At 41.2% G+C, this 14,557-nt stretch overlaps 2 protein-coding genes across 7 annotated transcripts in view; one reads left to right on the top strand and one right to left on the bottom strand.

The window, feature by feature from the left end:
- The window catches only part of LOC111565638 (epithelial cell-transforming sequence 2 oncogene-like), a 92,259-nt gene that overhangs the window by 20,170 nt on the left and 57,532 nt on the right, over positions 1-14,557 (bottom strand). The window contains exon 22 of one of the 6 annotated variants that reach the window (XR_008600868.1): positions 10,100-10,141. The exons of the other annotated variants lie outside the window; for them this stretch is intronic. The gene's annotated coding sequence lies outside the window, so the exon portion shown is untranslated. The remainder of the gene's footprint in view (positions 1-10,099; positions 10,142-14,557) is intronic. 6 annotated transcript variants of the gene reach the window in all.
- The window catches only part of filip1l (filamin A interacting protein 1-like), a 74,050-nt gene that overhangs the window by 13,593 nt on the left and 45,900 nt on the right, over positions 1-14,557 (top strand). The window contains exon 2 of the mRNA XM_055008677.1: positions 13,892-14,197. Coding sequence (XP_054864652.1) covers positions 13,901-14,197 — 297 coding nt within the window. The 5' untranslated portion in view covers positions 13,892-13,900. The remainder of the gene's footprint in view (positions 1-13,891; positions 14,198-14,557) is intronic.

Raw genomic sequence — 14,557 nt, 5'->3', positions numbered from 1 at the left:
TGAGTTCATTGTACTACAAGCTATGTTATAGTGCTGCTTCTGTAGAGGTTTTATATTGCGGTAAAAAAAGAACCACAGTGAGTAAAAATGTGACAGGAGCAAAGCAACATCCAGAAATTCCTTCTGTTTCAGATATTAATATCCCAACATGACAGTCCAGTAGCTGATCTATTGTTTACTCCCAGTTTACTCCCAGTTCCTCACAGGTATTTGACAATATAAGCTTCTAATACAATGATCCATTTACCATGCAGTTAACTGGACATAACTCGCCCACACAACTGACACCGAGCGTTGGAATAAATAAGAAAACTTCAGCAACTCTTGTGTTGCCTCCCAGTATGTACAGTGATAATCTAGGTGACCCATCTAGCTGAATAAATATTCAAAGCAGACACCACTTCAAGTCCCAAAGCGACCAAAACTAACAAAGTGCTGCCCTCTGCTGGCCGGTTATAGCGGAGGGTCCCAGTGACGACCCTCTGAACAATGCTTTAAACCCTGCTCCACGCTCTTATATCATCATGTAACGCTAAGACACGCTCAAGGTGTCAGAAACTGAAATTGGAAGGAGCACCCAAAAGCTACAGCAACTATAAGATAATTCTGAGATGAATTTAAATCCTGTTTCCGGTCTAACAGAGCCACGTGTCAAAGTAAAAATATTATTAAAGAACAAGAGAAGCATGACTACACGATAACTCGTAATATTTCATTGGATTAAAACTGATAGAAACTAGAAATATCACACAGAAAAATAGCAAAATTTACTATGAATTTGAGAAAAACATGCCATCATGTCCTTGTTGACAGGTGACCCTACACTGTATGTACTCTGGTCTCAACCTAAACCCTTAGAGCTGCTTTAATTTGCTGAATATTCCTGCAGAAATGCATCTAAATGCCTGGTTTATCCAAAGTGATGTACATCTGAGAGTAGATACAACACAAGCGAGGATCTAGTCAGGAGAAAACAACCTGGATAAAAGTCATAAAACAAGTCTAAGTGTGATAGTAGGACTGTGGTGTCTACAGGGTGTATAGATATAATAGCATTTTTTCCTCCAATTTTTCGATTATTTGGTTTTTGTAGTCTGTCAAGTGCAAAGGTGTTCAGTGAAGAGCTGGGTTTTTAGTCTTTTCTTAAAGACTGTGAGGGACAATGGAGGTTGAACAGTAACTCATTCCACCACCGGGAGCCACAGAGGAGAAGAGTCTTGCTATCGACCAGCCCTCCCTGTTGTGATGGTTGTACCAGAAGCCTTTTGTTGGCTGACCGTAGTGAGCAGGAGGGAGTGTAGACCTGAATGAGACAGTTCTACAGTTCTAGACTGTATTTCTGATTCATTTAATGTCATCTTCATTGAAAAAAAAAATGCTTTTCTTTAAAAAAAATAAGGACATTTCTAGGTGATCTCCCACTTTTGAACGGTAATGTAGGTGATTTGTCTCCTCCCTGGTGGTCTTTGTTGGTGACAGGACCCTCCAGTTATTCACACCCACCCCCACCATCGGATCTGTCTGGGCTGCTCGGTCATGCCCAGAAGGGTAGAGGGGGCAACAGAGGATCAGATTTTAAAACTGGGATGCAGATCTGGATGTTTTTAAAACGTTTCCTAATCTGGGACTATACTGAAAGACACATGCTAATGCAAGAGCTTCAAATATACATGAAAGATATCAAACGAGGGGAAACAATTCAGCTTAACTGTACAGAATTAGCAGCTCTGGCAGCTTCAGTGCAGCGGGGATGTGAAGAGGATGCAAATTTGTTTTATGTGCTTCTACGTTATCTGAGTTATGTGGCGGTCTTTGGTGGAGTAATGAATCCTGGAAGGCTGTTGACTGAGCACATTTCTCTCTATCAAAGTGTCACCAACCAATGAGGATTTGTTCAGATCAACCAACCAGTCAACCTATAGTGAATAAGGAAAATTCGTGTAAACAGCAGCGTACTAGTAATGCAACGAATGTAACAGCAGCAGAAAAACAGAAAACTGCAACAAAGATGCTACAAAGCAGAGAAAATGAGGCCTTTGCTGGTTTTTCCTCATGCAAACATTTCATTATTCAAGCTTTATCGTTAGAGATGATCTGTGTGATCATAGAAGGATCAATCAGCTGCCAAATGACCCTGAGGGTTTGATGGAGAACGCAATGTAACAAGAGGGAAGGTCAGCTCCAGCAGCTACATACTCTATATAATTACACATCATAAGACAAACATGGTCATCAGTGCAGCTTTAATTCTATTATCAAGCCTAAAAAAGTGGTGCATGTATGAACCCCACCAGGCAGCCTGCCACTGAACCGACTGACCCCTGGCTGTGGATGGGGGGCTCCTCAAGTCAAACCCCATTAGACCCGTTTCCCATAATCACCTGCTCAGGAACAGACAAGGTTACAGTCTGATGACACAGAGCAGCGAGCACCTGCCAGAGGGACGAAAGCCAATCCAGGATATTAAATATGTCAGAACATGAGGCCGACATGGCAGCCTGCTGGCTAAACATAGAGCCGGTTAGCAACGGCATGAGCTCCACTGTGTCCGCTCAATCAAAACACCATGAGGGACAACTTTAAAAAAGCACTTTGGCTTCAGAAGTCGCAGAACTGATGGAACTGTTTGCTTTCAGCAGCAGTGAAAGCAATGAAAAATACTACAAATACAGATACTCTGTAGCAGCAGTGACATCAGGAGAAAGATGATCTACCAGACAGTGTTAGCATATTAATGTGTGTGATAGCTACACTTTCGCCGCAGTAGTATTGATGAATGTTGGGCTACTTTTCACTGAAAAGTCGTTTAACCCTCTGAATCCCAGAACCTCAGCATTTTAAATGATAGTGGTGAATTTTCCTCACTGTAGTTCATTCACAGTGATTCATTTTTCTTCACTGTGGTTCATTCTTCCACACTGTAGTTCCTTCACAGTGTTAAATGTCACCAAATCTAATCTTAAAACGCCAATGTTTCAACAAGACCTTCTTATTCTACATGTCTTGTTTGAAACCTTTATAAATAACCAGGTACTGTAGAAAACGAAAAAAATCTGCCATCCTTTTCTCAACAAATCAGACATCCTTGATTCAGTTTTAACCAACAGTCACCTGACAAACACTGAAGGACATTTCAGCCTAACATTGACACTGATTCTGAATGTGAATGTTAGCAGTAAAACATCTAAAATGCTAGTGTTGGTAATACATGTGAGAAAAATGATGATTTCATTCATTTGAAAATTTTGTAAAATAAATAATGAAGGAAACTCAATTTTATATTAACTGTGTCATAGTGTTGAAGACATTTCTGGGTTTTCTCATGTTCGCTTTCCATAGAGCTGCAGAATTTTAGATTGCAGAGAAAAATGAATCACAGTGAAGAAAAATGATAAAGAGTAATAAAAAAAAAACAAAAAAAACCTCAAAATTAGAATTTTCCTGGATATGTGAACTGAGAGGGAAATATCTCACTATCTGTTGTTTTATCTGCAAACCTGTACTGGCTTTAATGGCAACATGGCGCCCTCTGGTGAAAAACACATGTTCCTCTGCTGCTCATTGCATCATTTTAAATACTTTGGGAATACACTCGACAATAAATTCACCTTTGAACAGCACACCATGGACATCCAAAAAAGAAGCCACCACAGACTCTCAACCATCCAAAGTATCATCCAGTCCATCCTGTACTGCTGCACCTGCTTCTATAACATGCTCTCTGCTAAAAACAAAACCAAACTCACACGCATAACCACCACAACCTCCAGAATAATCCGTCTTCACACACCGAACCTCACAGAATTAAACAGGGCCATTACATGAATTAAACACTGAGATGCAGACGATCACAACGAGGCAAAAGCCTGATCCCATGTCTTGTAGCAACCCTTAATAAAAGCTGATCTGGCCAGGGTGAAAAGGACATTTATACGTTGAACAGTGTTTTTGTACTGTCCTGTCAATGTAAATCAAGTGGAATGCTGCTGTGGAAAAGAATTTCCTCACGGGGACAATAAAGTCTAAGTTAAGTCTGAGTCTAATTGTGGAGGAATGCTCTTTGTACAGCAGTAAATTTGCATTAGTTTGACAAAAAGTGAAGGCCTGTAACAACCAAACAGGTTTTCCTCATAATATGAGAACTTAGGACAACTGCTGCATTGATACTGAGTGTTACTGCCTCTAGCAGACAGCACTGAGATGCAGGGAGAGCTGCTCTCTGTATCATTTCATTGACACAAACAGCGGGCCCATGATTTTGCAAACTCTAAAAATTATAGAGATGACATTAAGTGCAATTTTTCAATAAACATAACTGCCATTTTGAATTTGTCTACTGTACTGCCACAACTTCTATGTATTTTTTATGTATAAATTTAATACATTTACAAGGCAGGGGATAACAATCTTTTTTCTGTATATCTTTATAGTTGTTTGGTTTGTATGGTGCTCAGGATTACTGCACAGATGTGTAAATGAATGTAATTTTAAAATAATTTATCCATCTTGACATGTTGTTTTGATCATGTAGGAAAATATTATATTATTCAGGTCCAGATACTCCTTTTTTTTTTTTTTTTTTTTTTTTTTTTTACACTACAAAAGTTTTAACCTGTTACTTGAAAATTTACATGAAAATAACATGTAAAATATAGTTTATATAACCTATTATAAATATTACAGCATTTTTCCATTATCAGCACAGCAGTTAGTGTATTTAACATTTAATGTGTATTTTTAGCATGACATATGCAAAAATTGCGATTAAAACTGTCATAAAAATTAAAGCATATGTCCTTTAACACAAACATACATCAATTTGACCAGTACAAACTGTATTTTTTACATGAAATAAATGCAAAAATATTCCTTGTTATAAATATTACGGCATGTACAGTAAATGTGAAAAATGGTATTCTATTCAACAAATAAATGCAAAAATTACAGTATTGATGTTATACATATTACCACATTTTTCCATTAAATAACTATGCATGAGCAGGGAAATGTATGTTTTCAAGAATAATTTTTTTCCTGATTAACTTATTTATGGTGATTCTTTCACCGTAAAATTTACAAACATTTTTTGACGGTGTAAAACAAAGGCAAATATTTGGAGTTGTCATTATTTATACGTTGCTATGCTGTGATTTTACTGGTCCGGCTTGCTTGAACTAGAACGAGTTTGGCACCTCTGCTATAACAGACTCTGGCTGGTCCAAACATTTCCTGGGATTGCATCATCTTACTGAGAACGCTGCCCTGATGTAAAGAATGTGCAGCAGTGTTAGTTTTCAGCAGACAGACATTCTAGTCACTGTATGCTCTGCAGCAGCGAGTCAATGTCAGCTGACCTGAAGCTTCAAGCTGAAACATTTCTGTTAGTTTGACTACAGTCGGAGTCTGGCTGCTGCACAGTCCAGCAGGGCTGATGCTCTCAGGAAACGTCTCATCCAACCTCCAGGCCTGAAAGATGATCGCTACCTGTTGCCGCGGCAACCTCAGCTCTGTTAGTAAACACTTGGCGTGATGACGGAAACCCCTGCAGCCGGCGAGCTGCATTTAACAGTGTTTAGTAACACGTTCAGTGGAGCAAAACCAGGAGAAACACTGGAACTATATTTATATTTTACAGGCCCCACACCTTTCTGCAAAGTAGGTCAAGAACCGTCCTCTAGAGACTCATATTTATCACCACTTAATGTGTAAAAGCGAAACATTAACACACAGTCCGTCTGTAAATGATTAACAAGTCTAGATCTCTGGAGTTCTACATTAACTTCCTGATTTATCTGTTCTGAAGCTACAGAGGCTACAGCAGGGAGCTAAATGCTAACAGAGCTGAAAGGAAAGGCGGTGAATTTGGGGTTTTATATTGCATTTACATTGTGCTATTGGTACTTTTACTGGTTTCTTTAGCGCTTAAAAGTTTCTGCCGATTAAAAAAAAATAATTAGTGTCAAAACTTTTCAGAAACCAGAAAAAAAAAACCTGTCTGTTTTTGGAAACACTGAGTTCATCCAGTGGGATTTGGATTGGATGAAAAAAAGGCTGCAGAACTGACTGAAGCCACCTGATTAATACTTTGATGTGGCTTCAAACATCAAAGTCGCCTCCTGAAATTGTTCTAAGAGGTGATTTAGTTTGTGTACAGTACACTGCAGACTACCAGAAGATCCTCCAGAGGATAAACTCCCCCATCTTTCTCTGCTCTTTTATCTGCGTGTTTCTTCCTCTCAATCACTCTGACAGCAGCATGAAGTCAGGCTGCAGGAATCCACTCTGTAATTTGTGTGCAGCAGCGGTGGGTGTGTTCATGCATGCATATGTTCTGTTGCGTGTCTGTGCGTTCTGCTCGCATGCCAACACAGGCTGCTGTTTGCATTTGGATGTGTGTGTGTGTGGAGGGGTATACTTTTTGCAGCACACCTGCTTCCTCACCTTTCACCCTCCTGACTTTAACAGCCCTCCCTCTGCTTTACTTTCCGCTCACATGAAAAGTGAAGTCATCACTTAAGAGGCCTTTTGTTCGGAGCTTTCGGGGACAGAACCGTAAAAGACGTCCTGGCGTTTGGTTTGCTCAAAGGTATAAAGTTGGGATAAGATTGGGAAAGGCTTGTCTGTGTGGCAGGGTGCGGCGAGTCTCAGCAGTCGTAGAAAAGATCCAGGATTATAAAGCTTCCAAATAATGAGCTTAATCGCTTTCTGAAGGGTTCAGATGTGTGATAAAATGACTTGATGGCCATAATAGACGGACTTTATGAGGCTTTCTGGGTTAGTAACTGGCTGGCTGGCAGGCTTGGTGAGTTCACTGCATAAAAACTCTTTGAATGAATGAGCCTTTTGACCTGGTAGCTAGTTGGAGAAACCTTGGTGGTCCGAGCTAGACGAGCCCAAACTGCCAACTGTTTCCAGTAACAGCCTCGCTTTTGGCTTTGGACACTGTCCTCAATGCTTAACGAGAGCACAAGGTAATGGAAGGGCCTCGGGGAAGGAAAAAGGGGGGAGAACTTATGAATAAATAAGCAAGATATTTTTATTAATATCAGTAATTGGGAGCCATGCTTGGGGGGCGACTCTAGGGATGACAACTGTGATTCACCCCTTATTGACTGGATAAAGAGGCATTCATGGGACCCACATGACGACTCCCAACACCGTAATCAGGTCCTAGTTTTAACACATCCAGAACCTTTATATAGGACCAGATTCCTGCAAAACAACACTTCCACTGACATGGCTTGAAATGTTAGTCCTAAGAGCCTCAGGACTTCTCTTTTTGGTTCTTGAATTTCTTGGTTTCAGGAACCATAAAGAGGAGTCCGGTTACCTTCTACGGAAGCTACACAGACATATCAATTGTTAGCATGTTATAAAATGACAAGCTAAGCCTCGTGTTATACTTCCTGAACCCACAAGAACATAAGGGTCCAAGAGGCGTAAATTTCATCATAAGAGGGTGAATGTGAAGCTCAGCAGGGACGTCTTCTTTTGCTACACATTTACTAGAATACATAGATGCTGATCTACTGCACATATCTGGATTGGACTAGAAAGCAGGACAATAAGAACAACCACATGTTTGTGGTGTCCATAGCTGTTCAAGTGCATTCCTGCAAGAGAGAACCACCAGGACCCAAGATGGTCTGTGTGTTACTCATCGTGAGTATGTTTAGCTCGTAGCATTGCTGTGATGCAGATCAGACACAAGAATGGCTGCAGTCTTGATAAAAAAAAAAAAATCAAGCGTTGGTTCAGTGTTGTTCTCTCGCTCAAATCTCTGCTGCTGTGTCCATCAGCATTATTCATCCATCTACAATGACATCATTAAAACACAATATAGTCCAATACTGAGGAGGATCCCCTAAAAACCAGCTCCAAACCATTCAAGCACAGATCTCTGAAGGCATCCTGAGTTGGCACAGAGGGACAGACAAACCAACGCCGATTGTCGCATAACTCCACCGCGTTCCTTAGCAGAGTAATTATCCTCCTGAAAGAGGCCATCAGGGAACAGCTCCTCATTGAAAGAGCGCATATGGTCTCCAACAATGTTCAGGAAGATGCTATGTGTCAAATTAACATGTACAAAATGGCAGAAACCAATGTTTCCCAGCAGAATGTTGCCCTGAGCATCATGCTGGCTCGCCTTCTTCCCATAATGCATCGTGTTGCTCCAGATAAACAATGCAAGCACAGATCATCAGACCAGGCTACCTTCTTCCATTGCTTGGTGGTCCAGTTCCAACACTCATTCACATTGGTTCACCCTTCTATCAGAGCCAGTGTGAAGATTTTCAGCATTTCCTCCAACCAACAGTAGCTCTTCTGTGGGTTCAGACCACGTGGGCCAGCAGTCACTCTGTTCTGGTTGTCCTTCCTGGGACCACTTTTGACAGAAACTAACTACTACATAATGGGAACACCCCTCAGGACACAGTTTAGTCATTGTCAGACACTCAGATCATTTTTCAAGACATTTCTCTTCCTTCCAACACATCAACTCCAAGAACTGACTGTTGTCTTACTGCCTAATTAATCCCATCTCTTGACAGGAGCCATTGTAATGACATAATAGATGCCATTCGCTTCACCTGACAGTGGTTTTAACACAGCTGACTGGTATAAATGTTTGCAGACTTGAAATGAATAGTCAAAGAGAAAAACCCCAACATTCATTAATTCTCCCTGTGTGTACTATCATGGTTGTGCTCGACTGATTCTTTTCACTGTGTTGTCTTTATTGCCAAACTAAGCAGCCAAGTGTGTTGCCTAAGATCTGAGCACCTGTTAATCATAGCATCACCTTCTGGCTCTGATCCTGCTCACACAATGACAAACGATGGGAGTTTATTCAAGCTGCTCTGACAAAAAAACGCCCGACGCTCTCTGGCTGGGATTAACAGGACAAAGCTCGGTTAAGTCATCGCTGGGCAGTTTTACACAAGTCACACACGCGTTCATTCATGCCGTTACTGACAAGAAGCACTAAGCAGATGGAAAGCGAGATGTGTTCCTATGAATCACAGGTACAAACATGATAAGTGCAGGTTGACTTCATCTGAAATATTGACGTGTTCCGATCAGGAACTTTTCCAGAGAAGTTTTCCGAAAATGTTGCTGCTTACAGAGATTGTTCACCAGCAGTGAGATACATTGCCTGTCCAAAAAAAAGTTGCACATTCTCATTTTTTGTTCAGCAATCTCCTTAGTTTTCTTTGCTTAATGCAGGCCAATAATTTGACCCTTCTGAGACAGATTAACATCCTTTCTATGACCACAGGATAACAACACAGTTCTATAAGAAATGAGAAGCTCCTCACTGCATCAGCTAGGGTTAAATAAGTCGTTACAGCTGAAACATGTTCATCACTACAGTAATTATCCAATGGAAGACTCTTACCTATTTGTTTAGTTAGATCCAAGTGATGACTTTTGTTTTGGACAGGCGGTGTATTTCCACTAACAGGGTTATCTGAGGTCTCCTGCTGCAGATGGCAGCTAATTAACTGTGTTTGGGCAGTTTTGTCTTCACACCTTCTCTGAGCTGACAACACGGTCACGGAGAAAATATGCAAGAACTCAAGCATTTAAAGAGTCACTGTTTCTCGCCTTCACAGATGAAGGAAAGGCCTGAAACGTTTGTATGCTGTGATTTCATTTGGCACCGACGTCTTCCAAAGTCTATTTGCACCTTGTGCTCATTTAGATTTTGGCTGCATTGCTGTAAAATTGATAACAGGTGATGGGATTCTGCAGCTTGACAGCTGAAGATGATTAACTCTGGTTTTATCATATCTGCTGCCAATCAGCTCAAATTCGGCAGTTTGTTTGGAGTTTAGAGTTTATTCTGCCAATATGTCTGTGATATTAAAACGCTATTCTAATCTAATCATTTCAGTGCGTTGTTAATTGTAATTTAGATTGTGGGTTGATATCAGCAGAATCTTCAAAGGGTAGCCTGAAACAGAATTATATTATTTGGATAATGAGATAAAGGTGTTTCGAGCAGTGTAAGTACAGTTCAACAAATTAGTTCCACATCTGTCCAAAAACACACATCAGCATAGCTGGCAGGCGTTTCTGGACTTTCGCTCACCGTCCCAGTGTTTCCAATTCTGTCCGCTTTCTTCCAAGTTTCCTAAAACCAATAACACAGATCACAAAAATCAGGGCCATCACTCATTGGAGATACAAGGCTGATCTCAAAAGTCATTTATTCAACTCCCACCACGATAGTAAGGGACTGATCTGGAGATACGTCTGAGCCAATGCTGAGCTATTTTCCCGTCCTCTCTGTGAACCTTTTTATGAACTATGTGATGTATTTGTGATCTATCTTGGAGATTTTGCAGATACGTGATACTTGCACATGTAGGAATCCCAGACGGGCTGCATTACATGTCTGTGACCCTCGGATCTGTTTCACAATCTCAGCTCAGATCTGCATCCTACAGCTTGTTATGTGTGTGTGTGTCGCAGTGAACACCTGTGGCTGGTTGCATCATCAGTTTGTACATTTCAACAGTGCTGTCATGACTAATAGCTGTGTTTCTTCAGAGCTGATTGTGCATTTTATTCAGTGGAAAAGTTTCTGTTTTAAAGACGCTCAGGACGAAGCTAAACACACACACAATATCCTTTACATAATGCACAGAAAACCCATGAACACAACCTAAATCGGTACAAACGCACACTTGCACACACGTTTTGAGGAGTTCTGTCTATCGCCTGCAGTCCTGATCTCTGAGTAAGCCGATGTGGAGTCTGTCTTAGACTGCAGGGAATTACCTCAGCTCTGAATCATGTGGCGCCTTGCCTAGAGTGTGCACAATGCAATCAGCCAGCCATCTTTCTTACTCATAAACTGTCAGAGGGCCTCACACAGAGGCTGGACACACACTGCAGGAGGCTCCAACACACTGTTTCATGTTCCAATTAGGACGTCTCAGGCAAATTCACTTGGACTGCTGAGATTTTCGTCTCTGTGGCAACTTTGGACTGAGGCAAAAAAAAAAAAAAAAGACATTTTATGACTTTAAGTTTGTTTTCTCTTATTACACAAAAAACAAACAGAAAAAGTTCAAACAGTGCACAAACAGGCACATGTTTAGGTGAAAGCCAGCTAAACGTATGCAGTGCTGTTGAATTTTTCACTTTGTGGGTGTTTTTTGTTCACTAGGGGTTGGTTTTTCACGATTACAATGACACAAATCATAAACGAATGTACGACATTTGCCCAGGTGGCCACAGGTGTTACCAATACCACATGTACTACACATATTTTACTACTTTGTTTCCAAACTAGTTGCCTATCTGCTCTGTGTAAACACTGCCTGCAGTTCAACCGTGAAGTTGCCAAATCTCTTTAATGTGACTGTTGGTCGTATCTGAGTCAGCGATGCTTTCACGGTTGCATCGAGGAGCACAGAATTTTTTTGGTTTTTGACACAATCTGGTTCAAGCAATCAATGTATTTTTGGAGAATATGGAAGTGATTTTGATGGAATATCAAAATTTTAAGCTCATACCTTTGATTCTCTGTGATGCGTAGCTGAGAATCACCATAAAGTTGAAAATCCAGTGATTCATTCTGGTTTCACCATTTTTGACTCTAATAAGTGGTGAAATTTTTCCAGTTTTTGAAGTCCACTGGTGGGTTTTGGAGTTCTGATGGGTTAATATTACTTCAATAGTTGGGTTTTTTTCTGGAGGATTTACAGTAAGTGTTGGCAGAAGCGACCAGATATTTTACATAGAATACAAATACTCCAATACAAGAGAAACTGAAGTAAACTGACAAATGTTTTTTTCTGATATGAATAGGAATAAAACTACAAGTCCTTCACATTTTCAGACAAGAAATGCACTCAGACAGCGCAGGACTCTGCCAAGGCTGCCCATTTCTTGTATCATTTCCGACGGCTGAAATCTACATGACATCAACAAATCCGTGGATCCAGCCTATAAGACCCATCCCTGCCAAAATCGAATCAATTGGTCCTTGTCTCATTTCTGATCCGAAAATGTCAACTAAATCGGTTGATCCGTGTTTGAGTAATGTTGCGAACAGATAGACAAACAGACCAACCAAGGCCGATCGTTTGGATTAAGTCTTGCAGAGTGGCATGGATGTAACTGACATCCAATCTTGTAACAATGAAAGTTTCCTCAGTGATAACTAAAGTCCTCTATATCAACAGTGTCTCTCTATCTAAGGTGTAAATGGATGTACTCCAAAAGCCAGAGCACAGACCTAAAGCCAGAACATCACAATCTCAGGAGCTACAATAAACCTGAGATGTTGGGAGTCGTACGTTGCTCAGCTACAATGACAAAACTGACGTAACCAAGTATACTGTTGTGAAATACTGTTTTAAGCCGGAAAAGTGAGTTTCAGGCTCAGTTTGCTGGAAACATTTTGATACGAGTTGAGCCGGATAGATGACGATGATGATGTCATATATTTGGGCAGATTATTCTCTCTCACATCAAACACTCAGAAATGAGTCTCAACATGTTTCGGTTCAGGTTTGTCTTTTGGATGTGTTTACTTTAGCTGAGTGTAATGATGAAAAAGTCATAAATGACTTGGCTGAGAAGCTTACAGTTCCTTTGCCTGTGAGCTTGTAGCTTACAGCATTCGTGTATTTATCATAGTTTGATTTGTCAAAGTCAGAGAGGCCCTGAAAGGCCCATTCATAAACCACATGACACACTGTACACTGCAAACAGAGCTTGGTAGGGAGCCACGATACTCACAGAATCATGTTAACCCTTTTTCCGACCACTCTGGGTCCAAACACATGGGACCACCAATCCCCATCTGTACAACAAAGTAGTTAAGCATTAAGACGACAGCCCTCCAGCGTCTGAAGTCCTCTGGCAAGCTGATTTTGGTCGCCCTTTTCTCGACAAGTATTTCACTTTGTGGGAAAAGTCAGCAGCTGTGAATGATGGCTGGCAGCTCGGGGTAATTCGTTGCGACAGAACAGAAGGCCCTGCATCCAAGAAGTTCTGGCTCTGTCTGAGAATCAGTGGTATAATTGTGCTTTGTGGCCGGTGGTGTAACATGTTGATGACTCTATTCTGCTGAGAGGCAAATCATAAGATGGCAGCCAATGACGACATTTAACTGCTCTGGATACAGGGTTAGTTTACGCCCAATTTTCAGGAAGATGACAGAACAGGTTACATCTGCTTCTAACATGTAATAAACAAAACTATTGTTAGACCTGCGTATGACGTTGATAGTAAAGACTGCCACTGGACGGGTACTTCCTAATATCTAGTGTTTGCAGGTAGTGGCATCTATGACTATGAAGACATAAATTAATCGGCCAAAAGCTTAGATGAAAACTTTCCATGAACCAGAAAGTGACTCCTGCAACAGATCTGTAGATATCGCAGTGGACAAGCAGCTTTAAATGTTTGCTCTTATAAGTAAAGTTCATGAATTCAAACCTCATCTTTCTTTGTGCCTGTCTTGACTTAATGCAAAGACAAACAAGAAAAGCACTCAGAGCGCAGTACTTCGCTAAGGCTGCTCAGTCATTGTATCATTTCCCACAGGTGAAATCTATAAAAAAAAAAAAAAAATCTGTGGATCCAGACTATAAGCTCCACCTATGCCAAAATCTAATCACTTGGTCCTTGTGTCATTTCTGACCTTCCCTGAAAATTTAATCCAAATCCGTTTGTCCATTTTTGACTAATGTTGCTAACAGACAGACAGACAGACAGACAAACATACGCAGATCATCACAAAACTCCACTGCTCCTTGATGGAGTAATAATGGAAAACACAAACGCAGCACATGATGGAAGATTGTGTGTATATCTGCACGCAAGTTAAAAACACTTATCCTTGAATTTTCCATGTACTCAACAGGTAGGAAACATGCGATCCCGCAGCAACAGTCTGGAGGATGTCACTAAGGTCAAGCAGTCTGCAGATGCTCGCAAGCGATCTGCAGAGCGAGAGGAGCCCTCGGGTCGGACAGAGCGTCGCAGTCGACACCGGGAGCCTCCAGACGACACTGGAACCGTTCAGCGGAACCACAACACCACCAAGAACAACAGCAGCACCACCGGGAGTGGAGGTGGAGCTGCGAAGGCCGGCCGGAGAGAGAAGGGCAGGGACCTCTCCAGAGACGACCTGGTCTTTCTACTGAGCCTGCTGGAAGGCGAACTACAGGTAACTCAAACTGCAAACTTGGATTCAGGCCTGGAACTTCAACCATTAAGATGTGGGCGCTGATCCCAGTTGGACATATAGTCAGACACGCCGGCTCAGTGGGCACATGATGGACTAAAAGCCTGAGTTAATGGACAGCCGACAGCTGAGGCCACTTCCTGTCATTCCAGCACTGATCCAGGAATCTCCTGGCAAAGTCTGCCCTGTTAATGAGGTGAAATGAGCCAGATGCGAGGAAACAAAGCAGCAAACAGAGCTCAGATAGAACAATCCATTACATGCTATACTATTTATTTTTTCGCCAACATAGAACAAAAATTAATCTCAAAATTTTAACTCTATGAACTTTGAGCAGTAGTT

The sequence above is a fragment of the Amphiprion ocellaris genome, chromosome 24, assembly GCF_022539595.1.
Source record: "Amphiprion ocellaris isolate individual 3 ecotype Okinawa chromosome 24, ASM2253959v1, whole genome shotgun sequence".
Classification (NCBI taxonomy): domain Eukaryota; kingdom Metazoa; phylum Chordata; class Actinopteri; family Pomacentridae; genus Amphiprion; species Amphiprion ocellaris.
The sequence above is the reverse complement of the archived record's forward strand: the minus strand, read 5'-3'. Positions and strand labels throughout refer to the sequence as shown.